Raw genomic sequence first — 27,060 nt, forward strand, 5'->3', positions numbered from 1 at the left:
CTCCATGACCTGGAAACAGCACAAGCTAAGTTGGAAAAGATAGTCAAACTCCTAAAAGAGAAAACGGAATCACTCTAAAATAATTCCTGTAAATTCAATGTGCAGGTCACAGAACTTGAAATTGGTGTGGAAGCGGGCAACTCAACTTCCTTCATGAGCAATCTTTTCTATGAGCTGTTCGGCTGGAGAAGTTGGTTCCCATGCCGCTGATTAACATTGCGCACCGCACCGGTCAAATCTGCAATGGCTCTGGCTGTATGATTGTATGGATCCAGAGCTTTGAAGTCAAGAGACGAATTGTTTGCCTTGCAGCAGAATCTGGAGGTCTGACCTACAAAATATGCAGGGAAGAGGATCAGCATTTACCCAGACCTGAGTGCCAAAACAGAGGGTAACCTACAACATGGTGAGATCCCAACTATGCAAGCTAAACCTGAGCAGCAGCTTCATCCACCCATCAAAAGTCACCTTGACCTTCCAGAACACAACACACACATTTTCCACTGCCAAGGAGGCTCAAGATTTCAAGAAGCACATCAAACCCAACACGCAAGGGGACAAGCCGACAAAAAACAGCCAAGTATTGCAGAGAATAAATAGCATTTAATCATTGGAAACATGTTTTCAATGACAACAGCAATGACAGACACAAACACTGGCCAATGTCCCATTAATTGTCCACCGGAGGCTGAACCCGACTGGCTGTGAGTGGGACCTGTCAGGGGCCCACCACAGAGAGGGGGCGAGGGGAGAGAGTTGAAATGTATCACTCTCCTTAGATGACAGCCACACCTGGGTGGCCATGACCATGACATACACTTGGCCCCAGTCGAGCAGGATTAAACCACGCCTACTCTATCCTCCAATGTGTCCCATGTGTCATGTGTCTCTCTGATCACAGGCTGCATCGCCAATGTACATTGACAAAAACGTATGGCATTTGCCATGTTCCCTGTAGTGTGTACACTTTATTAGTAATCTAAAAATAATTTATTCTAAAAAGCACAATTCAGTTTTTTCTCTCAAACATAATGGAAAATGAGAAACAAAATTACAATATTCACATACGTACATAGGTTGTTAGAAAACCAATACACTGATTTCCAAAAGAGGTAAAAAAATAATTATAGATAGATAGATATAGATAGAGAGAAAAACTCAGCCACTTTTGACCAAGTTTGTAATCATTTCCTTGCTGTTCTCGACCTTAGCTGCCTCTTGATAATGAGACGGTTGCTTTCTCTCTCATCTTGATCAAGACCAAGGATCTGCAACATAAGAACAAAACAACCCAATGTTAGCCCGCACCAGTGGTTTGTTAATACCACCTAAATAGATAAAGATTTGACACAATCCATGTCCAATTAATCTTAATATTTTCACATTAAAAGAGCAAACTATCCAAGTCCCACCTAGTCTCGCGAGGCCATCCTTCCAAATCTTATCTTGTTGACACGAATATTAGAAGTATAGAAAACTTGTATTTTGCGTTTGATTGGAAACCCTGGCTGTCAATGCTCGCATTTGATTAGCTATTACATTTCCCCTCAGGAGAGGCATTTCCTTGTTTTTCCTTAGTTTGTCTGCTTTTCCTACCATGTCAGGCAGAGTTTTAGAAGCCTATGCAGTGCTACTTATTTGTATCTTATGCTAGCTAGCTTGTTGCAAGTGGGGAATTTTTTTTGAGGCACAACCTGTTTGGAGCTCCACCTACGTGAAATATTTATTAAGTGCCTACATGTCACTAGTTCCTATCTGCACTCCACCATATTCTAGTCCCTTTTATTGTCGTCTGAGGAGAACTTTCCCAGGCTTTCAAACAGAATGTGAAAGGAGGCCAAGTCCCACTCAGTTGTCACTCACCAGATGAGACGGGATGTCCAAAGGGGAGGAGATGTCGGTCTTGTACAGTTTCCTCTTGGCCCTCTTCGGTTTCACTGCTGTGTCTTTCTCTCGCTCTGTAGGTCTTCCACTTACAATCCCCATAATTGTCTTAGCTATGGAGACAGTTATAAAATAGAATAACATTTTGGCTGAATGTCTGATGTGTGTGCAGTACACTGACATCAGTGAAGGAGAACAGCCAAGTCTTGCTAACCTTTGCTTCCGAGCAGACTTGGGGAACTCTGGATGAAGTCTCCAATCTTCTGGAGGGTTCCATCCTTTTTGCATTTCAGACTTGCTGGGGTCTGTTGCTTCTTCTGGTCTGCTTTTACACAGAGCACGGTCGGCGACTGTCGACATGACGTACACACAGGATGACCTTTACTAGCGGCTTTCAAATGAGTTATGACGAAGCTCAAAGTTGTAATATATTTAAATGTTGGTCTAGAATCTCTTCTTACCTGTATGTTCACTCTGTTGTCCCTCCTCAACTTTATATTCTTTCTGTTTTCACTTTCCACAGGGTCCTGAGGCACAGAGAGACCATTTTAGAATTTGTGAGAGGACACACACTAAAACTTGACACACACACACACTGTTGTATTACAATGAAGGGCTCAATTCGTCAGGCAATCAAGTCAGAATGATGCAGTCCTTTGATGAATGTATAGCATAATTGAGATCTTAATTTCAAAGGGATCTGGTTAAATCTGTGTTATGGGCAATTCCATTGTTTGACATACATTTGACCCACACTTGGGCTCCCAAGTGGCGCAGTGGTCTAAGACACTGCATCTCAGTGCTAGAGGCCTCACTACAGACAACCTGGTTTGAATCCAGGCTGTATCACAACCGGCCGTGATTGGGAGTCCCATAGGGCCGCGCACAATTGGCACAGCGTCGTCCGAGTTTGGCCGGTGTAGGCCGTCATTGTAAATAAGAATTTGTTCTTAACTGACATGCCTAGTTAAATAAAGGAAACAAAAATAAAAAGTGAAAAAGTCTCAGCAACATTCAGTTACCGTGGAATTGCGGTTATAGTTTTTTCAAAAATAACTTATAAAACGGAGGAATTGCAACCAGGACCTTGAAATACTATCCAATCTGTCACGAGACTGGAATGTGAAGGGACTCAAGGGATTGCGCCTGTAGTTTTCCAGGTTCTCACAACTGTTTATAAACCCATTATCTGTTGACATTACTCTTGCTTCTTTGGCATAACTTAATCCTGCTGAACAGAGAAGGGTGCTTTTAGGTCGTTTCTCAGATTCTCAGTGCAGCAAGAGAGGAGAGACATTGACCAGGTTTACATGCACGCCAATATCCCATTATTATTCAGGATTTCTCAAGTATTCCATTTGAGTCAACGCATAGAAACATCATATCCTGTTTAAAATAACTCAAATAAGCTCGTATCCTGGTTTTGAGAAACCCGAATAAGATGCTTGGGAAATGCTGATCTTAGACGGGATAGTGTGGCATGTGAACATCTTCTCCAGTTCACTTTGTTTCGCAGTCTCAGTATCACATAGTACCACCTTTGAAGTTCAGATAGAAACAGTAATAGTTGGAATAGTAACTCTAATGTGGAACGGACTGTATGCCTCTGATAATATTAACTCCTGCAGAATTAAGTGCTTCTTGCAATAAAATTAGAGACCAAATGTTAATTTGAGAAATATGATTTCCTTCTTTCACCGTGAGAAAATGCAAATGCACGCTTATTGTAGGCCAAAAAAATGTTTCCATCATAAAATCTGACTTTAAAAAAATATATATATATAAAAAAAAAAAATTCAACCAGAAAGTTAAGCATCGAAGACAAACTGAAATACTACCAGAAACATGCCAAATAGTTTTCACAGCTTTTCATTTCCTTAAAACTGGTCAACAAACCGATGTAATTTGGACATTTTTGCACGGAAACATCTCCCCGGTACCTAAATGTTTTCGCTCTGCGAGAGAAACATAAATTTAAGACAACTTTACCGATGTCAACTAGATTGTTGATGCATTCATTCTATTGATTTATGACATTCTGGTGAGCAAGGCTTTATTTTGTATTCTAGATCATCAAGTAATGACAGAAGGGAAGCTGCATGTTTCTAATTATAGACTATATGGAACTCTTCCACATCAAGTAACTCAAGCTAGCAGTAAAATCAGACTTAAAAACACTGATAAAACACCTCATGGCACAATGCGGACTGTAAAAAGACAAACACATTGTAATATTGTACATTTTATATTGCAGATTTGTAGTGACAGCGTAGTGATGTAATAACTTATTGTATGATGCGTTGTTTTGTTTATGATGTAGGCCAGGGGTGTCAAACTCATTTTGCCCAGGTGGCCCGCATTCGGTCTTCAACGAGGTCCGGAGGGCCGCACGGAAAATTGGTTATATTTCCTATCCATCAAAACGTTTGTTTTTGTTGTTGTAGCTTTCAATTCAGTGATTATTAGCGAAAGCAGGTCCATTATCATTCCTAGTTTCGGTTTGTTGTCATTTTAAAGTACATAGATGTTTATTTTTTTTCTCTCAAACTACCAACGGGCCGGATTGTACCCCCGCACGGGCCGGATCTGGCCATACGTTCCACACCCCTGATGTAGGTGGTTAAGTTGTTGTTGTTATAAACCTGTTTGGACACCAGGAAGAGTAGATGCTGTAAGAGTAGGTGCATGTTAACACCTTATCCTGAATAAGACCTTAACTGGGAAATGAGCTACTATCTGGAATACTGTGTGCATGTAAAGGTGATCACTGTCGTGTTTGTTGTGCATCTGCTGCTTGCTCTCTGGAAGGGCTGGGTTCTCCTGGGTAATACCCAGTCTGTTGAGATGTTCTCATCCTCTCACAAGCACAAACAAAATACTAAAATGCAGGGCAACCCCAGGCTTTCCATGTCTACATTTTGAGGAAGTGTAATGAGATTCAAGAGATAAGCAATGTTATGGTTTTCAGTCAAATTAATTTGAGATCTACTGGACCTTATTTTCAGAACTTCTCTCTGTTATCAAACACACACTTTGATCTGATCTGTACCTTCTCCATCTCGTTGCTCTTTCTCTTCCTGGCTGAGCGAGTGATTTTGCCGGTCACAGACTTGTCCTCTCCCTGCCTCCGGATGTTCAGCTTGTTGGGTTGCAGAGTGGTGAATTGGATCTCCAGATCTGGTTTGGGGAAGCGACGCTCTCGGCTGCCGTCTGTGGACACCTCCGAGAAGTCCAGTTCCTGCCCAGACAGACAGGCCAACATTATACACACAGACCACAAAATCTAAAATATGAATGTTCTTTTTACACCCAAATTGGGATGAGTCCAGGGGCTAAAATGAACACCCGCCAAATGCTGGGAGATTTTTGAATGAGCAGGTAAGATGTCTATTTCACCAGCCACATTGGTGGGTGGTCAGGGCTCCACATTGTGAGCACTTCACTCGCATTTGTGAATAAAAAGTCAAGTATGATCACATTTATAGCAAAATAAATGCTGCAGTCGCTGTTTTCAAAGTCTTTCTGCCTCGTGCTGCAACACTGCCTGGCTGTGGGCTGTGCTTACGCACGTGAAGCGCTGAGACTAGGACCAAAGGAACAATTAATCAAATGGCCACCTGGACTATTTACATTGACCCCCTCCCTTTGTTTTTACACTTCTGCTACTCGCTGTTTATTATCTATGCATAGTCACTTTATAAATTACCTCTAACCTTTAGCCCCGCACACTGACTCGGTACCGGTACCCCCTGTATATAGCCTCGTTATTGTTATGTAAATATCTTGTGTTACTTTCAGATTACATTTATTTTGTCAGTAAGCATTTTACGGTAAGGTAAAAAATATATATATATATCTGCCAAAGTGGCTGGTGGACCAAAAAGTTAAATTTAGGCTCTGGATGAGTCTATCCCTGATGTTGTGGCTGAAGAATGACAAGGAAACAGTCAACCACTCAGAATGGGAAGCAGCTCAATGATTCTCTGATCTATACTGACCTCTTGTGTTTGGAAGTTGGCGTGCTCCCTGAGCTTGCTCTCTTTGTCTGCTTTCCTCTCCTGGAGTTTCTGCATCTCTAATTTGAGGGCCTCGACCAGAGAGCCACTCTCCTCCCTGCTGTCTTCTTTCTCAGAGGGCTGCTTTGGCAAGGTCTCCTGAAAACAGAAACATTAGCATTAGAGGCCGACAGTCCTTATGGTGAGACACTGTCGATGCGCCTGTCTGAACTTACACCAGCTTTCCCTGCAACTACATATCATTTAGTTGGAAGAATGTGATAAGACATACGCTGGTAATATTCTGCTGAAGAGGTCTCTACACTACATCAGATGGATCAAAGATCATGCGACTAGGGCCTCCCGAGTGGTGCAGCGGTCTAAGGCATCGCAGTTCTAGCTGTGTCACTACAGATCCTGGCTCGATACCAGGCTGTGTCGCAGCCGGCCGCCACCGGGAGACCTATGAGGCGACGCACAATTGGTCCAGCGTCGCCCGGGTTAGGGGAGGGTTTGGCCGGCCGGGATGTCCTTGTCCCATCACACTCTAGCGACTCCCGTGGCGGGCCGGGTGAATGCACGCTGACACGGTCGCCAAGTGTACGGTGTTTCCTCCGACACATTGGTGCGGTTGGCTTCCGGGTTAAACCTGCGTTGTGTCAAGAAGCAGTGCGGCTTGGTTGGGTTGTGTTTCGGAAGACGCACGGCACTCGACCTTCACCTCTCCCGAGTCCGTACGGGAGTTGCAGCGATGGGACAACACTAACGACCAATTGGATAACACCTACACAAAAAAAAATATACAAAAAAGCGACTCGAATTTAAGTGATGAGGTAAAACGTTTCCAGTGTTCTAATAAATACTGGACTACGTCACAGAAACTCCAAAATGCTATTTCTGTGACCCTATTCTGTTCTCATTTCATCAAAGGAAGTTCCCGCTGCACATTCACTGCCTCGCACTCAGAAACTCTGGTAAATACTGCCTTTGACCCAGACGCCATTACAAGACCAGCAGTTCGAATGTGTTTATTATTCAGAGTCAGAATGATCCCATTTACCTCTTCAGTCTGCAGCTGGCTACAGCGGAGCTCTTCTGAACACCCTCTCAACAACTCCAGGGCCAGGCACGGGCTCTTCTCCTCCTCTGGCCCATTGGCTACCTTCATCAGAATGGCCTTCTCTTCAAGCCACCTCTCCGACTCATACTGTTCATTAGACAGCTAGGAGAATATCAAAAGGAATGGTTACTTTCCTCACCACGTGTGCGTACACCATCACATTTCAGAAAGAAACGTAAATGGCTGGAGTTTCAAGAGGGACGTCGAGTAGTGATCTTACCATCAAGCTCTCTTCGGTCCGCTGACATTCCAACTTCACATTCTCGCACTGGCCGGGACAGTCGTTGAGGACATGAGAGGACTTGGCACCATTCGTGTTTTTCTGTAGGCAGCCGTCCTTCAAACTTGTCAGCTCTTAAATCCAAAATTGAGACATTACTGCCAAATCCACTTAATGTTTCTGAATGAAGATGCACGCTTAAATCAATGAGGGGGGGGGGATTCTACAAAAGTGTGTGACCACTCACCTTCACTTAAAGCCTCAATCTCTTTCATCTTGGCTTCCAGAATCCGCTCTTGTTCGGTTTGTGTCCTGTCCTGCGCTGTCAGTGCAAGACGCATGTCTTCAATCACCTTTTCCTTGGACTTTCCATGACTCTCCACCTCCTCCAGTTTCCGTTGAGCCTCTTCTAGTCTCTCTTGCAGAGCACTGCACTGGGCCTCCATATCAGCCAGCTGCTTCTCCAACTCTGCAACCCTCTCAGAGCTGCCTCCAGAGGCCTGCACCTGCAGGTCCACGATTTGCTCCTTCTGGTGGCCTGCCACCTTTTTGAGGTCGGCGTAACTTTTCATAATTTCATTGTAAGCCCCGTTCTCTAATTCGTAGCCCTGTAGGTTGAATTGGGCCTCCAACCGCTGTGTCTCTAGCTGGTTGCAGAGTTCCTCCTGTCCAGAGAGCTGCTCTCTGACCTGGTTGAGCTCCTGTTCCAGGTCAGCTATCCGCTGGCTCTTCTGAACCGACTTCTCCACCACGATCTCACACTCCCTCTTCATGGCATCTATGGTGTCATGGAACTTGGAGTTGTTCCTCTGTGCAGAAGAGACCTTCAGTTCCTCCGCATCCTTCCGGAGTCGTTCTGTTTCCAAAGTCAAGGATTCAATGGTTTGGTATTTTTCGTTGGATTTGTCTTTAAGACCCTTCAAGAGTGCTCTGGCTGCTTCTAGCTCCTCAGGAAGCTTGGCAGACCTCCCAGTCTGTTCGGTAAGTTCTGTTTGGAGAGTTTTCACCGAAGACTCCACTTTCTGTGATGTCTGCTGGGACTGGAAGATGCCGTTGACCAGAGCTTTGTTGTCTTTGGAGAGCCTGGCTGTCTTTTTCCTCTCTTTCTCCAGCGAGGCCATAACAGCTTCACAACAATCAGTCTGCTCCTCCAGATCGTCGCTGAGCTTCTGGACAGTCTGTTCGAATGAAACCTTCTCACGTTTGAGCTCTTCAGCGACTTCGTTCTTTCTTTTTATCTCTCCTTTGACCGTCTCCAACTTCTGAACCGTCGCCTCGTTTTCTTCTTTTAGCTGTGAAATAGTCATGTCTTTTTGACGACATTCCACCTGGAGTTTCTCCAACTCGTCTGCCAGAATGAGACGCTCGACCTCAAGACTCCCTGGAGAGAGTAAAGGAGAAAGTCAGACAGATACAGAACTCTATAAGTAAATGGAAACATAAGGACCATTAGCCCGATACAAGATGAAACCCTTTTCATATTTTTGGGGGGACTACCTTTCTTCAGGGCAGGCTGATCATCAAGGTCTTTCAGTTTTCTGCCCTCCTCAGAACTGGGACATTTACAATTGTGTTTCAAGCTCAGGATCTCCTCTTTGATGGAGTCAACCAAGGCCCTCTGTTGACAAAAACAGTGAAAGGGAATGCATATTATCATATACAGAGGTTCTGTGATAGATCATACTACATACACTTGGACTGATAACAAAGCAACCCCACATATGCCATTAATGCAGGTGCAAGTATGAAATCATTTACTTACATCCCTAGTTGAAGCCTCACTATTCTGGTCCATTGCTTCCTGCAGCTTGGTTATCACGTTGTCTTTCTCATGGCAGATTTCCATTAAGGCATCAAACTTCTGCGTCTGAGATTCCAAATTCTGCATGCAATCAAAATATGGAAAACCATCAAGTCTAACCCAACCTTTCATTCAGTGCTCATATGCAACGAAAGACATCAGACATCAATATCAAGCCAGGCTTACCTCCTTCGCTTCCTCTAGCTGCCCGCACAATGGTTTCATTTCAATGCTCATTTTGGCCATTTCTGTAAACAGAAGGAAAACACACTTGAGCTAAATACAGAATATTTATCATGATCAAATCCCAGTAAGTGAGACATACTATACATACCATTGGTTTTGAGGTTGAGTTGCTGTTGCGTCTTGAGGAGCTCCTCTGATAAGTCGTCCACTTGCTTCCTCAGGCTGGCCACAGTGCCAGGAGACTCAGGCAGGTCCACCAGACAGGTCTGTGCAGCCTCCGCATCCCTCCTGATTCTAGCTAGGTCGTCTCGCATAGTGTCAACGATCCCCTCCAAAAGCCCTACCTTATCCTCCTGTGATGGAAAACAAAGATATCAGAACTAAACTCATCATGCTATTCAAACAAGAACAGGTAAGGATGTTAGTGGTGAAGTTGTATTTTCTGCCAAATCTGATATTATGACCTGTGATCTGAATGAGACTTACCTTTGTTGTTTCCTTGTCACCAGTGACACTTGCACACTCGCTGACACTCTTGCCGACTAAATTTTTCAGGATTTCCAACCTCTTGTCCACTCTGTCCTCGGTGATCTCCCTCTCTTTCGCAAGACGCTCGCTGCAAGACAAAAACATTGTTCAGTCAATGCATTTACAGACAACAGCTAAGATTGACAGCTCTTTTAAAGAGAGGGAAATGCAATGGCTACTTACTTGTAATCACTTTCCATTTTGGAGAATAGCTCCATGAACTCGATGGTGACCTCTTCACGGATGTGAGACTCCAAAGCCAATTTCTCAGCTTCCTCCTTCAGAAGCTTCTCCTTTAGTTCCTCCACCAGAGCAAGCTGGCCCTTAAAATACAAAACAAAATCAATATTTAACAGTCAGTGAAAATTAATTAGTATATCAACATATAGCACTCGCTCCAGCAGGTATATGTCTCTGGTCATCCCCAATGCCAATTCCTCCTTTGGCCGTCTCTTCTTAAGGTTCTCTGCTGCCAATGACTGGAACGAACTACAAAAATCTCTGAAACTGGAAACACTTATCTCCCTCACTAGCTTTAAGCACCAGCTGTCAGAGCAGCTCACAGATCACTGCACCTGTATATAGCCCATCTATAATTTAGCCCAAACAACTACCTCTTCCCCTACTGTATTTATTTATTTTGCTCCTTTGCACCCCATTATTTCTATTTCTACTTTGCACTTTCTTCCACTACAAATCTACCATTCCAGTATTTTACTTGCTATATTGTATTTACTTTGCCACCATGGCCTTTTTTGCCTTTACCTCCCTCATCTCACCTCATTTGCTCACATTGTATATAGACTTATTTTTCTACTGTATTACTGACTGTATGTTTGTTTATTCCATGTGTAACTCTGTGTTGTTGTATGTGTCGAACTGCTTTGCCTTATCTTGGCCAGGTCGCAATTGTAAATGAGAACTTGTTCTCAACTTGCCTACATGGTTAAATAAAGGTGAAATAAAATAGAATATTGAATATGGACAAAACATACATTGTTGAAGTCCTCAAGTGCCATCTTGTCCTCTTCTCTCGCCTCAAGAATGGTTTCCTCTGCCATTCCCTCATCACAACTTTCCTCTTCATCATCATCTTCCTGCAAATCCTCCAGAGTGGTTTCCCAAGCCACCATGGAGCTCTTCCTCCTACTCCACAGGTCTTTGCAGTCAGCATTGTTGATGAGGGACACCTCTCTGGAAGATATCTTTGGGGCAATGGCAAGGACTGGTTTGATGTTGAGGACCACCACCTGAGAGGCCATAAAGAAATATGATAAATGAGCATTTTGTCCCACCTATATTACCAACCACAAGCTTACGCTTCCTTATAAAGCTCCACGGACTGACCTTTTGGGCGACAGCGGAGAACTTGAGGACGTTGAGCGTCTCGTCGTACATGGAGGCGCATTGGTTGATGTTGACGATCATGCAGGCTTTCCCTCTACCAGAGAAAAAGCCCTGGAGGTAGTGTGTGAGCTTGCTCTCTCTGAAGGGCACATGTTGTCGGAACCTGGAAGATATGTACCGTAATTTCCGGACTATTAAGCGCACCTAAGCCATATAATATAAGTATAAGCCGCACCCACAAAATTTAAACTTTTTTATTTATTTTGAACATAAATAAGCCGCACATGTCTATAAGCCGCAGGTGCCTACCGGTAAATTGAAACAAATGAACTTTACACAGGCTTTAACGAAACACAGCTTGTAACAAAAATAAATAGGCTTTAACGAAACACGGCTTGTAACAAAAAATAAAAAAATAGCAGTAAGCTTTAATTGTCTTTTTGCACTGAGTCAATTCCTCACGCTGCTGTTTCCAACGTCTTATCATCGACTCATTGACCAAGCTCCCGTGCAGCAGCTCCATTTCCTTTTCCAACAGCCAGATCAATCGCCTTCAACTTGAAAGCTGCATCATATGCATTTCTCCGTGTCTTTGCCTTGATGAGGGTGACAAAATGACAACCGTAATCAGAATGATGGGAAGTTTGAGAGCACTCGATTTAATCTAAACAGTAAACAAAAAAGTTGTTTGACCTTAACCTGTTCGGCAATTTCATTGGTCTAATGAAAGCTTCATGCCGCCAAAAAACTGAGCACGTCACAGAATGTGTTTTTTTGGAGAAAAGAAAATGGAAAGCAGGAAAAATCCATATATTAGCCGCGTCATTGTTTAAGCCGTGAGGTTCAAAGCCTGGGAAAAAAGTTGAGGCTTATAGTCCGGAATTTACGGTACATAAAAGGAGCATTATATTGGTTTATTAGAAACAAACACGCAGTCAGTGTGTGTAAAAGCATAAATCTCTACAGGTCAAATACCCACTTGGCTTGTTGGTTGAGCCTCAGAGTGTTGATGCATTTGCCCAGAATCAGCAATGAGGTGTTGATGTTGCCAGCCTCTTTTAGTTGCACTCCTTTATTCTGAGTCCTTCCACATCTCTCCGATCCAGCCAGATCACACAACGACAACCTTAGACATAACACACAACCATGAATAAAAACAGGACAAACTGGAGAAGTGCAGGGGAGGAAAAAAAAACAGAATAACTTGGTCACGTACTCGCTAATTGTGTGGACTCTGGGTACACCAACATCTTCAATACGCAAGATCTGAATGGAGAATATGCTATGGCTTCTGCTGGAGACGTTGTTGAGCTTCGTGCAGGAGAAACTCTGGTTCTTCTTTCCGATCTTCATGACTTTGTACGCCTCCTCGAAATTGTTTACTTGAACCCACTTTAGAGCTACAAGAGAAACCATGTGTATGTTCTGTATGAACTGAAATCCCATAGCATCTAGACTAATACCTCACATATTCAATCAAAGTGATATTACCTTTCACAAAGGTGTTGCCTTTGATGTCCTGGGACAGCCGAAGGACAGTTCTCCTATGTGAGACATTAGGAATGGGCTCCAGTAGGTCATGGATATTCTCATTGTAGATTTCACAGAAGGACACCCACACAGAGTATTTAGTGTGGGAGTCCACATCCAGGCAGAAACTGTCTCCTTCCCCCTGATCACTGACGTCGCTTAAGGAGGAACCTGTCAATCAGACAGCAAATCTTACATTGATATAACAACAGTGTATCAATTAAGATGTTTATTTGGTGTCAAATTGAGTATCAAACAATTCTCAAAATACATAGCTGCTGTACTTAACATATTCAAAGCCTGAAACAAGTTTCTTACCCTCCAGTATCGTTGACCTGCAAGTGGAGCTCATCGTACTTTTCAGAAAACCACTCTGAAGAAAAGAAAGACGGAAAGAAAGTAGTCAGACTCATGTACATTTCAGAGAGAAAACAAAGTGGGCACTGTGCTTGAGGTTTTACTGGTAAACCTCACCTCCTTTGACAGTCTCAAGAGGTTTAGCTTATTTGTAGTCTCTTCATCCTGCTGGAACTTTGTGAGCCTGGTGAAGTCTCTGCATCGATGTGGTTTGACGTCGTTCCGCGTGTAGACTCTGCCCTCAATGCTGTTGAAGATTACGTTCAAAGACCTTGGCAAAATTCCACCATCACTCTCAGGGCCTGGAAGTTAAAATAGAGTAAGGGTTAAAAAGGCACAATGCCAAAAGTGTTTAACATGAAGCTGTATCTGTCACACAATTGTTTTATTGTGGTGAGCATCAGGTATGAAACAGAGGTCAAAGTGCACATTGGAAACATGCAAAAAAATATATAATTATAATAATAATAATTTTTCAATAGATTCTGACCGAGGAATGTGAATGTCTTCCCAGCGTTGGTGACTCCATATGTGAAGACAATCGAATTCCCTCCTTCTAGAACATCCCTTACCAGATGTTTCACTGTGCCATCAAACATCTGCCTCTGTGTAGTGTCAGGGCCATACACCTGGCAAGGGTGGGTGGGTAAAGAAAAATGTCCACACTAATTTCTTAGAAAAAGTACATCTTTACAAATAGCTACTAATCAAACAGCCAGAGAAGGCCTTACCTGAGTGAACTGAAATCGTTGGGCTGTCTGAGAGACTCGTTTGTCACCGTCTGAGTGACTGGTTTGTCGTCTGTTTGATAAACAGGTCCTAGGTGCCCTGAGTAAAACAGTGTCTGGTGGCTCCATGGAGACACATTCCTGGATTCAAACGGAGCAAAAGGAGTATGTACCACAGCATTCGGATCAATCATAATGCTCCTTAGTAGACTGAATGTGTGTCATGGGAAAATACCTGAGATTCACCACTTTCATTCTCTTCTGTGGTAAAGGGACGTATCCTGAGGTAGACACGCAGATGCTCTTTCTCAAATAACACAGAATCCTGTAGGCAGATAAGTAGACTGCATTTTATTGGGATTTAGTTAAAAGATGAAGCTATGAAACAAATTACTACATCTAGCTATATAGCACATATCTAATAACAAAAAATGACCCAAGTTAACTCGTCACATCAACAAACAAACCTTTGGCATAGCAGATGGAATTGCACAAAAATCAGCAAACAAGTTCTTTCTCAAATCCTCAACCACAATCGGTCCCACTTTCTCTGGTTTCTTGTCCAAACACGTATCCATCACTCTAAAAGACAGACATTTCACATTGTTTATGATGTCCTTTACTCTTTTGATACAAGCATTTCGCTACACCCGCAATAACATCTGCTAAACATGTGTATGTGACAAATACATTTTTAATAAGCTAGCTAAAGGTTAGCCGTTAGCTAAGCTAGCTAACTAACGTTGCGTCACTGGAAAGACGACAGAACGCGTTAGCTTAGAGAGTCAAAAGGTTATGCATCTATCTTTTGTAGCTATACTTCTAAAAACGTTGAAATACTATAACTCACGGTCTATGCATTTTTATTCACACAAACATTGATTGACAGTCCTCTCGATCTGGTTCCAAACAACCTGGCCGGTCTAATTTTCAAACTGGACCAATCAGACAGCATGCTGCAGCCAACAACCGGATGCGGAAATTCAAAAAACGACATATCCCATAAGGCATTTCGATTAACTCACTGTCGACATGCGAGTTTAAAATTATACACATGGAAACATGGCTTGGTGTTTATGGATTTGAATATTAGCTACACAACCGATAAAAAACGACTTCAGAATGTTATTGCAACAGCAGCGCACCGTAACTATGTTTGATCTTTTTCACATTTGGATAACTGTTTAACTAACACAAACCTTTATGCATAAAGAAGACCATGACTGCCTGGCTAACGTTATGTTAGCAGCTCACCGTAACGAGCTATGTTTTATCTTGTTCTCATTTGCAAAACTGTTAAGCTTACACTAACTTCAGATTCATCTTTGCTAACTTCTACGCGCTAGTTTATCGCTTGAGGCAACCCTCAATATGTCGTCGTACGATGGACCAGAACTAGCTGAAAGATGTCTTGATTGATTTGCTAATCAAGTACTGTAATGTTTTCATGTTTCAGTTGGATACTCCACAGTTGCCATCAATTATGTGGTTGATTTGCAACAAAAGAAACAGGTAGGCTCGGTGTTCCCTGTTTTATAACTCACCAAGTCAAGAGAGCTGTCCTCACCTTTGTTACTAACATTTGTTTGCTTATGTTTACAGGGAATTGGCAACCCAAAATGTGTCTCAGAGCTGTATGACACATTTCCCGTAGTGCAGGTAGTGTGGAGTAATAGTAATGTTGATATATAAGGTAATACTTTTTCATGATGATAGCTATCACATTTCTCCATGCATTGGGATAATAACTAAATATATCTGCTCTTTTTTTTTTTTGCACAGGGTAAATCCAGAACAATCAAGGTTTTTAACCGACTGCCAGTTGTGGCCTCAGAGCATCACACTTTGTGAGTCCAATATACACTGTACAAAACATTAGGAACACCTTTTGTAATATTGAGTTGACCTCTTTTGCCCATAGAGGTGTCGAAAGCGTTCCACAGGGATGCTGGCCAATGTTGACTCCAATGCTTCCCACAGTTGTCATATTGGCTGGATTTGGGTGGTGGACCATTCTTGATACACACGGGAAACTGCGTCTGACACCTACTACCATACCCCGTTCAAAGGCACTTCAATCTTTTCTTGCCCATACACCCTCTGAATGGCACACATACACAATCCATGTCTCAAGGCTTAAAAATAATTTTTGGACCTGTTTCCTTCCCTTCATCTACACTGATTTGAAGTGGATTTAACAGGTGACATCAATAAGGGATCATATCTTTCAGTTGGTCAGTCTGTCATGGAATGAGCAGGTGTTCCTAAGGTTTTGTACACTGTGTGCAGTAGAAGTTTAAACATTTGCTGACAGTATTCATATTGCATGATTATTCAAATAACATCTGTCCCTTCCCAGAGACCAACTGCAGAGTACAAAGCCTATGACTTAGTGGCTGTCAATCCTAAAACAGAGAAGTTTTCATGTAAGTACATTTTTCAATATCATTATCCACTACTGACAATGTATGTTAGGATGATGACCTTCTGTCCATTTTGGTGTTCTACTTGTTTCAATAGGCAGCTTGCATGACATTCGATGTTGACATCATCTGTGTAGCAGTGACAGAAAAACAACCCTTCTTTTTCAAAAGATCTCCAGTAAATGGGGTAAGTATGTATACAGTGCCTTGCAAAAGTATTCACACCCCTTGGTTTTCTTCACATTTTATTTTTACAAAGTAGGATTAAAATGGATGTATTTTTCAACAATTTTTTTGTCAACAATCTACACACAATACTGTCAGTGGAATTATTTTTTTGATAAAAAAAAATCATAACTACAGTAGTCGTTGCATCAGTATTCATCGCCTTTGTTTAGGCAAGCTTAAATGAGTTCAGGAATAAAAATGTGGCTTAACAAATCACATTAAGTTACATGGACTGTGAAATAATAGGGGTTGACATGATTTTTGAATGACTAACCCTTCCTCTGTCCCCCATAAATACATCTGTAATATCTCTGTCAAGTATTGAATTTCAAGCACAGATTCAACTACAAAGACCAGGAAGCTCTTCAAAAGCCTCATAAAGAAGGGCACTAAGGTTATATTGCAAAGGAATACACTTTTTGGCCTGAATGCAAGGCCTTACGTTTGGGGCAAATCCAACACATCACTGAGTAACTGCCTCCTTATTTTCAAACATGGTGGTGGCTGCATCATGGTATGGGTATGCATGACATCGACAACTATTGGAGTTTTTCCAGGATAAAAAGAAACGGGGTGGCGTTAAGGACAGGCAAAATCCTAGAGGAAAACCTGGTTCAGTCTGCTTTACACCAGAGACTGGGAGTTGAATTCACCTTTCAGCAGGACTATTACCTACAACACAAAGCCAAATCTACACTGGAGTTGCTTACCAAGAAGACAGTTAATGTTCCTGACTGGCCAAGTTACAGTTTTGACTTATCTGCTTGAAAATCTATGGCAAGACATTTAAAATGGCTGTGTAGCCATGATCCCCAACATCTTGACAGAGCTTTTAGAATTAGGAAAAGAATAATGGACAAATATTGCGCAGTCCAGGTGTGAAAAGTTCTTATGGATTTATAGACCCAAGAAGACAGCTGTAATCGATGCCAAAAGTGTTTCTAACATGTATGGACTCAGGGGAGCTGAATATTTATGCAACGACTATATTTTAGTTGTATACTAAATATCATTTTTCTTCCACTTTGACATTAGAGTATTTTGTGTATCCAAGGGGTCTGAATACTTTTGCAAGGCATTTGTCAGTATTTGAATTAACAACTTATTTGGTGACTCGCTTACATCTTGTTTCTTTTGGTTGGAGTGGATACCTTTTTTTTTATATATAGTAAAAGTGATGTAACTTATTCTTGTCAGGCAATTGAAAGAGGTGTGTTCTTTGAAATAAGTTACGCACCTGCAATCCGAGACTCCACCACGAGAAGATACACCATCGCAAATTCCATCAGTCTCGTGGCGATGTGCAAAGGAAAGGTAAACAAATACACTCATCGCGGTTCATTGTTCACCTGTTAATCCACCTGCCATTTTCAAACGGTGCGTGTAACCGCAATGTTTTCTTTCAAATAGAATGTAATTGTGACGAGTGGGGCAGAAAAGGTAAGATAGAAATGAAATTGTGTTACCCTCTTAGATGACAATCATATGAACCTTGAGCATGTTAACATCATCCTGAAATGAACCTTACTAATGTAAATGTGTTTTGTGTCCCTCCTCCTTGTTCAGCCCCTTGAGTTGAGAGGACCCTACGACATTGGCAACTTGTATCCTTACATTACCTTCTACAGTACTTGATGTAGGCTAGTAGAATAGAGTGCAGACTTATGCAGGTGTGATGAGGCCAACCTATGTCAGTGCTGTTGTCCTGAATGAAGCCCAGAGGCCTACTTTTTGGCCTGTCCGAAGGAGATGGCAAATCTGCAATCTCCACCAATTGTCGCTCTGTCCACTTACATGGAGGTGAATAGGCTGCTGTTTATTGGTCAATCAATTGAATACGTTGTGTCAAATCACAAATGGTATCTTCACTTGGGCTACTCACTGTCCCGTTTAACCATCTATGGAATGTTCTTTTTGTAATTTATCATGTAACACTGTCATTAAACTATATTTTTTACAGGTTTATCAGTCTCAAAGCAGAATTTGTGGCTCAAGAAAACTAATTAATGTACTGTGTTGTCATTACAGAAACAAGAAAGACTGCCTTGGGTATTGTACACACTATGAAGAAAGACCAGCCATTGAGAGACAGGAGGATGTTCCAGCATCAAAGAGGGCTAAGATTGAGACAGCATAGTAGAAAGTAAAATACTTTTGGATGAATAGAGAATGTGTTTATGTAAATGCCCTTTTATGAATATCCTTATTTGTGTTAATGTGACTGTTTTCTAATGGTCAATGGTTATATAGTTTGTCATGGATTAGCAACTATGATGATGCTTGTTCCTTTTAGACAAAGGAATCAAATTCAGATAGCAAAGGCAATGCTGTCTATTTAATACATTTACAGGTAAACATGTAGTGGAAACATTGCAGTTACTTCAGGAAGTGTATTAACACCACACAAGCATTTTCAAATCCTGTATTCTCACTGACTACCACAAAACCAGGTTGAAGCCACATGCTTGCTTTCTGCAGAACAGTATTGCTTTGTGACTTTCTTTTTATATTAAAGAGAAATTAAGAATGTATCAATTCAAAGTCATTTCTTTCTAAAATGTGAATGTATACTATAGTCATGCTGATGTCATAAGGCAAGTCACATTTTCCAAATGTTGAACTTTCTCTTTCCCCCCATACTTCATTTGTCAACCTTGAGCATTTCAGACTTCCAATTAGCTGCCTATAAAGAAACAAACATCCTTGGGAGCAAATGCAGTTATCTCAAAGTTCCAGCCGTAACCTCTGCTAGTTCACAAAAATTGACTCCGGTCCTTGAAGTCAGCCTAGCGTAAATTAAACCAAAGATGATCTATTGACAAGATAGTCGCATGACCGCTCTAACAATGGAGAGGGCTTATCTCACGCGGACAGATTTTGGGCTGAGTAAATCCTCTCCCTTCGCCTCTTCCTCTATGATGAAACCTTGGAGGCTGTATGTCTTTAATCAACAGATAAATAATCACTTTGACAACTACTCTGCACAAAGGAACTGGGCTATCTTTCGCTGTTATCTACTCATTCTGAGTGAGTTGCGACCTGTATAAAATGCAATTTAACTGAACAAGACTTTACTTGACTGGAGTTTTTGCATCCTTGAAGTTGCTGAGAATCGATTTAGCCCCACTTTGCCACTCCAGAGTGCTATCCAATGGTGACTTTCCCACCTGTGTTGGAGAAAAACAAAGATGTATTTATTATCTCAATAGTAGTTAGTGGTATGTTACAGCAATAACTTTTGACTGATGTTTTCTTGTGATTTGATATTGGGTGCATTTCTTCTGATCTCAGATTAAATCTTACTCATCACCACAAGATGGCACTGTATTCATGGATAAATCCTGTCATCTTTTGCTATCACTAGTATGATTCTCTGTAAGCCTTACAAAGCAAAGATACTTTTTTTCAATTGTATTTTTAAAACAAAATACCACATTCTATACTACATTATAGATTGAAGTTACAAGTTCACTGTCAATGTTAGTAAAGTACTTACACAATTCTTGAGTTTTGGATTGGCTCCATGAAGCAGGAGTAGTTGGATGATTTTGAATCTGTTCAGTCTCACTGCATCGTGCATGGGAGTATCTCCTTCCTGTGTAAAAAAAAAAAAGAATCAAACAAAACCATAGTTAAAGACCCATTACGTTGGTGTTTCATACTTAAGCAATAAGGCCCGAGGAGGTGTGGTATATTGCCGATATACCACAGCTTTGGGATGTTCTTATGCGCAACACAGAGTGCCTGGATACAGCCCTTAGCTGTGGTATATTGGCAATATACCACAAACCCCCAAGGTGCCTTATTGCTATTATAAACTGGTTACCAATGTAATTAGAACAGTACACATATTTTTGTGTCATACCCATGGTATACGGTCGGATATACCACGGCTGTCAGCCAATCAGCATTCATGTCTTGAACCACCCAGTTTATAATTCTGATTAGATTCTAAGGTATATATATCGGAGCAAATTAATTCCCACACTGAATGAGAATAGCTCACCCTATCTTTGGCATTGACGTCAGCTCCACAGTGGACTAGTTGTTCAGCACATTCATAGTGACCGGTTCTCACTGCAACATGAAGGGGAGTGCTGCGGAGCTAATGAATGAACAAAGAAACATTTACAGATGTAAGATCTTCATTTGATCAACCTGTTGCAGGATAACTTTCCTGCAATCTAGGAAATTTCAAACTTGTAGTGTGTTTAAGGTTTAAAGGCTTCTGAAGTTTCTATTTTCCACTGACATTTCAGACTTAATTTTCTCTTCCGGAAAATGTATCAACCCCTACAAAAATGTAAATAAATTATAATCCACATTATTTTCCAGCTGTAACAAACTGGCTCAAATTAAGATCTGTAAGGATAAATCACATTGAACCTAATCTCAGTTCCAGGTTTTTCATGAGAGATCACATTGGCCCTGATGCATTTAGTCATATTTGTGCGTGTTCTGACCCACAGTGGCATGTTAGCTTTGTGTTCTGTAGTCTTACCTTATCCCTGGCAGAGATGCTGCCGTCTTGGTTGAGCAGCAGTTCTAACACAGACATGCTTCCTCCTCGGCAGGCAGAGTGGACAGCAGTAGCATCCAGCTAAATGAAGGCAACCAATGGGATTATACATTATACAAAAATCCACCTTGTTTTTCTCTGTTCCTTTCTCTCATCAACACCAACTGATTTTACAGTAAAGGATCAAAGACTGTGCAATATATTGCCAAGAGCTTGCCTCCAGTGGACCTGCAGTTATTTTTAGCTTTTCCATTAAAGTACCTTGTCTTTGTACTCAATTGAAGCTCCAGCCTCCAGTAGCCTCTTCACAACATCCACGTGTCCTTGTGTGCAAGCTCTGTGCAGGCCTGTGCGTCTGAACTGTAAAGGCATAGGAAGGAGGACATTGCATTATAACACACTACACACGATGACACAGCTGAGCTGAGGTGCATTGGCAAACTTCAGCTTGGTCGGTGTTATCTAAACACTCACATTGTCACAAGCGTTGATATCTCCCGATTTTTCCAGATACCTCTCGATCAATGGCAGTTTGTTCTCTTCGCAGGCCTTGAAGAAATCTTCCTCATTCACATAATAAGGCTGCAAGGAGAGGTGGTGATTCAGCTGAATGTAGCCAGGGTTGGACTGTCAGAAATGCCAGATGGGCTAGTCCATTTTTAGCCCAGTGGGCCTGTCTAACTTGTTGGGGGGGGTTTTTGCACAAAATTATAATTATTTCACTAATAATTGGTGCCTCAAGGAAAAAATGGGCCAGTGTGTTAGAAGTGCCAGGGCCAATTTCTGGTCCCTGTCCACCCCTGAACGTAGCAGTTACTTAGTATTTATCAGTCTTCTTATGAAGGGTCAAATCTTATTAATGTCCTCTATTCTTAAATCTCAAATTAGATTCTTTATCAATTCAATTCAAGGGGCTTTATTGGCATGGGAAACATATTTTAACATTGCCAAAGCAAGTGAAGTAGATAATATATAAAAGTAAAATAAGCAATAAAAATGAACAGTAAACATTACACTGACAGAAGTTCCAAAAGAATAAAGACATTACAAATGTCATATTATGTATATATACAGTGTTGTAATGATGTGCAAATGGTTAAAGTCATCCTACTCAGCTACTAGGCCTGTCTTACCACAGTCTCTGGTGGGGGTGGTGGCTTGCGAACTTGAACTCTTCTCGCTCTCTTTCTTGACTTCCTCAGTTGCAGAATATTCTGGAGGTCATCAATTGTCTCTAACCTCAGATGTCCAGATTTGTCTACCTGCAGAATCAAACATTTCAAGTAGATAGATGTTATACATCTTGCCCTCCTATAAAGCTGCTTCGCAATTGAGGATTTAATACTTGGTACCATGATCTTTATGATTACTCTTTTTGTACCAAAACTACTGTAGCAAATTCACAGGGTTGCCCAACCAAGATTCAAACCGCTACCTTATGTCTGTCAATTCAACACATAAACATATCTCATTAGGGCTGAACCTCTTAACAAGGTCGCTGGCATTGCACTAAGGATGCTACGATAGTATTCGACTTACATTTAAATTCAGGGGGATATCCGTGTTAGCCAGGCTGTCCTTGTAAGATCGCAGGTCTTCTTGTTTCTCCTGGTTAACTGATGTCTCGTATTCTCCCTCTGAATACTCCGCTTCTCCAGGCTCGTTGCCCTCGCATTTTTTGGCGGTAACCTTGAATACAAAACACTGTATTAGGAATATGTGAGCAACTGAGACAATCCTGTGTCCTGTGACCCCATGCCCATTGGCATCTGTGATAGAGGGAGGGAGTAGAATACACCTGACAGCAGGTGTAAGAAGGCTTTTCACAGAGAATTTCAGTCTTCATGTGATTATCGTTCTCAAACTGTTACTGTAGAAGTTAATATTCATCTCAGAGTTGTTGAGGTTGCAGCTCAGTTTCATGAACACAGTCCAACATCCGAAATCCTAATTGCAGACTCTAACCCTAAATTCTTTGCTACTGTGGTCATTCTGTGGATCACTATAAAAAAAATCATGTGGAACGAAAGCCGATAGCTTTCGAAGAATTGTCAGAGGAATTGTTACATACCACTCCACTGTTGGAGTTGGGAACGCAAGCATTTCGCTACACCCGCAATAACATCTGCTAAATATGTGTATGTGACGAATAAAATTTGATTTGATTTGAAAAAGACATAAAGACCCACTCTTTGAATACCCATCAGCTCAAATCCCCAGTCAATGGTCAGTGTCAACTGTGTTGCAGGCCTCAGTTCAACGTCTTATATGTGTTTGAAGCCGGCAAGCAATGAGATCATGTTCTAACCCGGGTGTCTCGCCTGGCTCCGCCACAGGGCAAGGTTTCCTGTCACGGCCCGGCTGGCACGTTTGGGAGAAGGAAGGGGTGAGCTGAGAAAGCCATGGGACTGAGTCGGATGCCTTTGGCTGCCATCGCCTCTGTCAGTCAATACCAGGAATTGAAGTGAAACCTGAATTGCGGAACCAACTCTATGACTGCATGCCGTCATGCACGGTGACCAAAGGCTCCAGTCATGTAATGGCCTTCCACTCCCACCTCTTACAGTTCCCACCAACAGCTGGCCCCGGGCCCAGTAGTCTCTACCACATAGAACATACTGTAACTACAACCCTCAGCTACGACACAGACAGGACAGGAAGGGATGACTTAGTAGGCTTACAGCATCCAAACATCTATTTATACAAATCAATGACTTGTGTTCTGTATTCTAGTACCCCGTGATATATTATGTACAGACTGATATGAGTAGTTGTTTGTTTCTCAGTGGGTCTACTGACTGACGGACGGACTGACTGCATTTTCTGTGTCGTTTTTATCTTATTGGATTTCTGTACCATTGCATTACTGACACTGGTCAATAAAATTATTACTACCTGAAACTCACAGGAGGTTGGTGGCACCTTAATTGGGGACAATGGCCTTGTTGTAATGACTGGAGCGGAATAGATGGAATGGTATCAAATAGATGATTTCCATGTGTTTGATACCATTCCATTTGCTCTGTTCCGGCCATTATTATGAGCCGTTCTCCCCTCAGCAGCCTCCTGCCCTGAAACTATTTTTAATGGAGCCGGGGATAAATCAAATCAAATTTTATTTCACATACGCCGAATACAACGAATACAACCTTACCGTGAAATGCTTACTTACAAGCCCTTAACCAACAATGCAGATTGAAGAAAATAGAGTTAAGAAAAGATTTACTAAATAAACTAAAGTAATAAAAATATATAAGTAACACAATAAAATAACAATAACGAGGCTATATACAGGGGGTACCGGTACCGAGTCAATGTGCGGGGGTACAGGTTAGTCGAGGTAATTTGTACATCTTTCTACTGAGTCACATGGATGGGCTACGTGTTTGACAGCTGTCGTATTTTTACAAGCACACACTAAGCTGTAGAGCTCAAAATGAACAAGTGAAACATAGCTCATTTTTAATGGTTACACCGGACTAATCCAGCCTGTCACAATTACCTTATTCCCATGTCCAATTGATAAATAGCACCATAAATGTTATCTTTAGCAATGTGGGTGGCGCAGTATTCGGGCATGTCTTAATTATACTAAGAATATGTCTCAGTGACACAGAACATTAAGATGTAACCATTACATCTACATTTAAAATTTGTCTTTCGCCCTGACATAGAAGAGACTACTTTATTAGGACTTTGACGATGTCTGGAAAGACCATACCAGGGGCTAGCATGCCTCTTAAAGATCATATTAATTCTAAAGGACAAACAGCACTTCATCCCCTTTAAAAAAAATAGTTGCGATACCTGCTCCCAAAGATACTCTCAGTTTTCTTTCTTAAAACTTTGTGCAGTAGGCCTAATAGTTATTTCACTTTTCACTGAAGTGAGATTCCATGATTGGGAACATTTTAGAATCTCCACCTGTTCTTGTTTTGTATCTAAGTGCCTGTTTGATTCACATCGATTGGAACTTGAATAGTCTATCCTGTTGATGTAATACCATGAACAGCACGTGTGTTTACAGCGCAGTGGGTGGACATGGTTGCACCTCAATTGCTCTCTGATCAAGTGATCATTAATCCTACCATACATCACAATGAAAACTTTAAATATGAAACACAAACCAATTGGATTACTATTATAATAATAACTTCACAATTATTTGCGCAGTACTTGTTGTATAATTAAACACGTGCTGATGAAAATAAAACTAGCCTGGTGAAACCAGCCTGATCTCTGAGTTCACCATTCAATTTGACCAGGCTAGAAAAAAAAACATAAGACCCACAAACACTGAAAGGCAAAAGAAAAACATCCAAAAACTTAAAGATCAACATTCAAGTTGTGCCATGGATATTATCAGTATCCATATTTGATTACAGTTGGTATACAGTAGATATTATAATCCATGTTTGTACCAAACCCCTCACAGCTACTGTTGAGAACCTTTACAGCAATGCTGGTTGATTTGACAGGCTGTAAAGCAACATTTTGTCATTGTATCATCAACCAACATTGCACATCATTATTGTCAAAGTTGTTTTATTAAGTTGTTTGATTATATGAATACAGTATATTTACATTTTCTGCAGTGACAGGATCCATGGCCTCAAGTTGTCCCTGCAAGGGTCTCTCTCTACCTGCTGGTATAGTTTCTCTGTTCAGCCCTGTATTGACAGGTGAGGGGGATATGATCTCTTGTGCTGTCAGCTCAAAATCTTACTCCTGTGGGGAGGTTGGTCCTCTTGAAAACATTGCTTTACAGCCTGTCTGCTACATCCAGCCAATCACATCCCTCTCTCATCACTTACCTCTAACGCTGGAACAACCGTGAGATACGTCACTCCTGTTTACCTCCATCCTCATTTGGCAAGTTATGATGTTTTTTTGTTGCATTTCTCATCGTTAATCTCCACTTAGTGTTTTTGTTTATTTTATTAACTTTTTTAATAGTGTCATACTTTTTTTGTTACAGAAAAAAAGTCACTCTTTCAAAATGTTTATCTGATGGTAGTTGAAGATGTAAACTGGGCAGGAGTGAGCTATCAACATAAACGGGTGACAGGACATCGACGTACATAAGGACTGAGATACAGTTTCAGAACAACATACAAGTGAACAAGATATTTTCATGTTGTCAAGTTGTAAAAGTCTTGTAAGTCATGAGCCACGGCATGAGTGGAATAACAAGCAAGCAGAACAGAAACAAAACCCTTGACCCGAAAGCTAAATAAAATAATATTAAACCTATTTATGCAGGTTAGTTTGTTAGGTCTCTTGCTCGGAGACTGCAGCAAATAGTTTCTAGTAAAAAAAAAAGTTTGCAATTTTATTAATTATTTAATGAATTATTTTAAAGGTTTGGTTGTTTTTAAATCAATAAAGACTGTGCTCTGTCTTCCAGTTTAAAAATGTACAGCATAGTGGTAATGGGATTTAGAATGACAGGGCTGGTTCCCCAGACTCAGATGAAGCCTACTCGACATGGACTAAAAAGCACTTTAAATATAAAATCTCCATTGAAAAAGGTTTTAGTCCAGAAGTAGGTTTTCAGACATGAAAAGTCTGACATTGTCCAATAAAAATTACTTTATCATGAGCTAATGTTCTTTAAACTCTAGCTGAAGTGGCAATCCTATCTCTGGCATGGTTGGCATACTTTTTGGATAGGGAATGTTGAATAGGACAATAAAACTATAAATAATATGGCAGACATAAAAAGACCACCAGCACAGGGATCAGGGGTGAAGTTCTACCTCCTTGCACATCTTTCCTCCCCTCACAGTGTCACGTGGATTCTTGTAAAACTAAATCTGTAATGCAACACGGCTGAAGGGTCAGTCTCTTTGCATATCAATACCTCTCATTCCTTGACCCTTTAACTGGTTATACCATCTGCTCTGTGCCTTTAAGAGCAGGCCAGGCATGTCAGATCACCCACCACCCACCTTGAGACAAAACAGAGTTTGTTCCGCGCTATCTTCATCAAATTTCAGGGACGGTTGAATAAGTAGGATTGATTGCACATCTTAGAATTCAAACAATGCTTGAGGAAAGCATTTTAAATTAGTCTGGACATGTGAATTTGGTTTGATGATGCCATGGAGTTGTGTTGTGTGTAACTTAACAAATGCATGTTGTTTTAATGAAGCCGGAGAGGATGGCTGCCGTTTTATTGGCTCTTAGCCAAC

The 27,060-nt window shown here is 41.4% G+C and overlaps 2 protein-coding genes and 1 pseudogene across 4 annotated transcripts; 1 reads left to right on the plus strand and 2 right to left on the minus strand.

Moving 5' to 3' along the window:
- Positions 1–583: 583 nt before the first annotated feature.
- On the minus strand, positions 584–14,650 carry LOC106578967 (kinesin-like protein KIF20B). 2 transcript variants are annotated; one of them, XM_014158299.2, is made up of 27 exons: positions 14,547–14,650; positions 14,164–14,278; positions 13,932–14,021; positions 13,700–13,837; positions 13,459–13,597; positions 13,086–13,270; positions 12,930–12,984; positions 12,573–12,782; positions 12,298–12,481; positions 12,061–12,207; positions 11,082–11,244; positions 10,730–10,984; positions 9,918–10,057; positions 9,693–9,822; positions 9,355–9,559; positions 9,207–9,268; positions 8,982–9,101; positions 8,717–8,837; positions 7,467–8,600; positions 7,220–7,353; positions 6,940–7,101; positions 5,883–6,038; positions 4,934–5,122; positions 2,346–2,411; positions 2,099–2,234; positions 1,864–1,997; positions 584–1,268 (listed from the first exon to the last, which is right to left on the minus strand). In XM_014158299.2, the coding sequence occupies exons 1-27, from the start codon at positions 14,555–14,557 to the stop codon at positions 1,185–1,187; spliced, it is 4,665 nt and encodes a 1,554-aa protein (XP_014013774.1). In that variant the 5' UTR covers positions 14,558–14,650; the 3' UTR covers positions 584–1,184. The 2 variants fall into 2 exon arrangements, with proteins under 2 accessions (XP_014013774.1, XP_014013775.1); XM_014158300.2 differs by lacking the exon at positions 14,547–14,650 and adding an exon at positions 14,439–14,519.
- On the plus strand, positions 14,635–18,878 carry LOC106579035 (ribonuclease P protein subunit p30-like; annotated as a pseudogene).
- Positions 18,661–25,649, minus strand: LOC106578968 (ankyrin repeat domain-containing protein 1). 2 transcript variants are annotated; one of them, XM_014158301.2, is made up of 9 exons: positions 25,451–25,649; positions 22,406–22,555; positions 22,000–22,128; positions 21,341–21,448; positions 21,128–21,226; positions 20,849–20,947; positions 20,354–20,452; positions 19,844–19,942; positions 18,661–19,514 (listed from the first exon to the last, which is right to left on the minus strand). In XM_014158301.2, the coding sequence occupies exons 1-9, from the start codon at positions 25,472–25,474 to the stop codon at positions 19,419–19,421; spliced, it is 903 nt and encodes a 300-aa protein (XP_014013776.1). In that variant the 5' UTR covers positions 25,475–25,649; the 3' UTR covers positions 18,661–19,418. The 2 variants fall into 2 exon arrangements, with proteins under 2 accessions (XP_014013776.1, XP_014013777.1); XM_014158302.2 differs by lacking the exon at positions 25,451–25,649 and adding an exon at positions 23,056–23,121.
- Positions 25,650–27,060: the final 1,411 nt, after the last annotated feature.

This window comes from Salmo salar, chromosome ssa19 (genome assembly GCF_905237065.1).
Source record: "Salmo salar chromosome ssa19, Ssal_v3.1, whole genome shotgun sequence".
Taxonomy (NCBI): domain Eukaryota; kingdom Metazoa; phylum Chordata; class Actinopteri; order Salmoniformes; family Salmonidae; genus Salmo; species Salmo salar.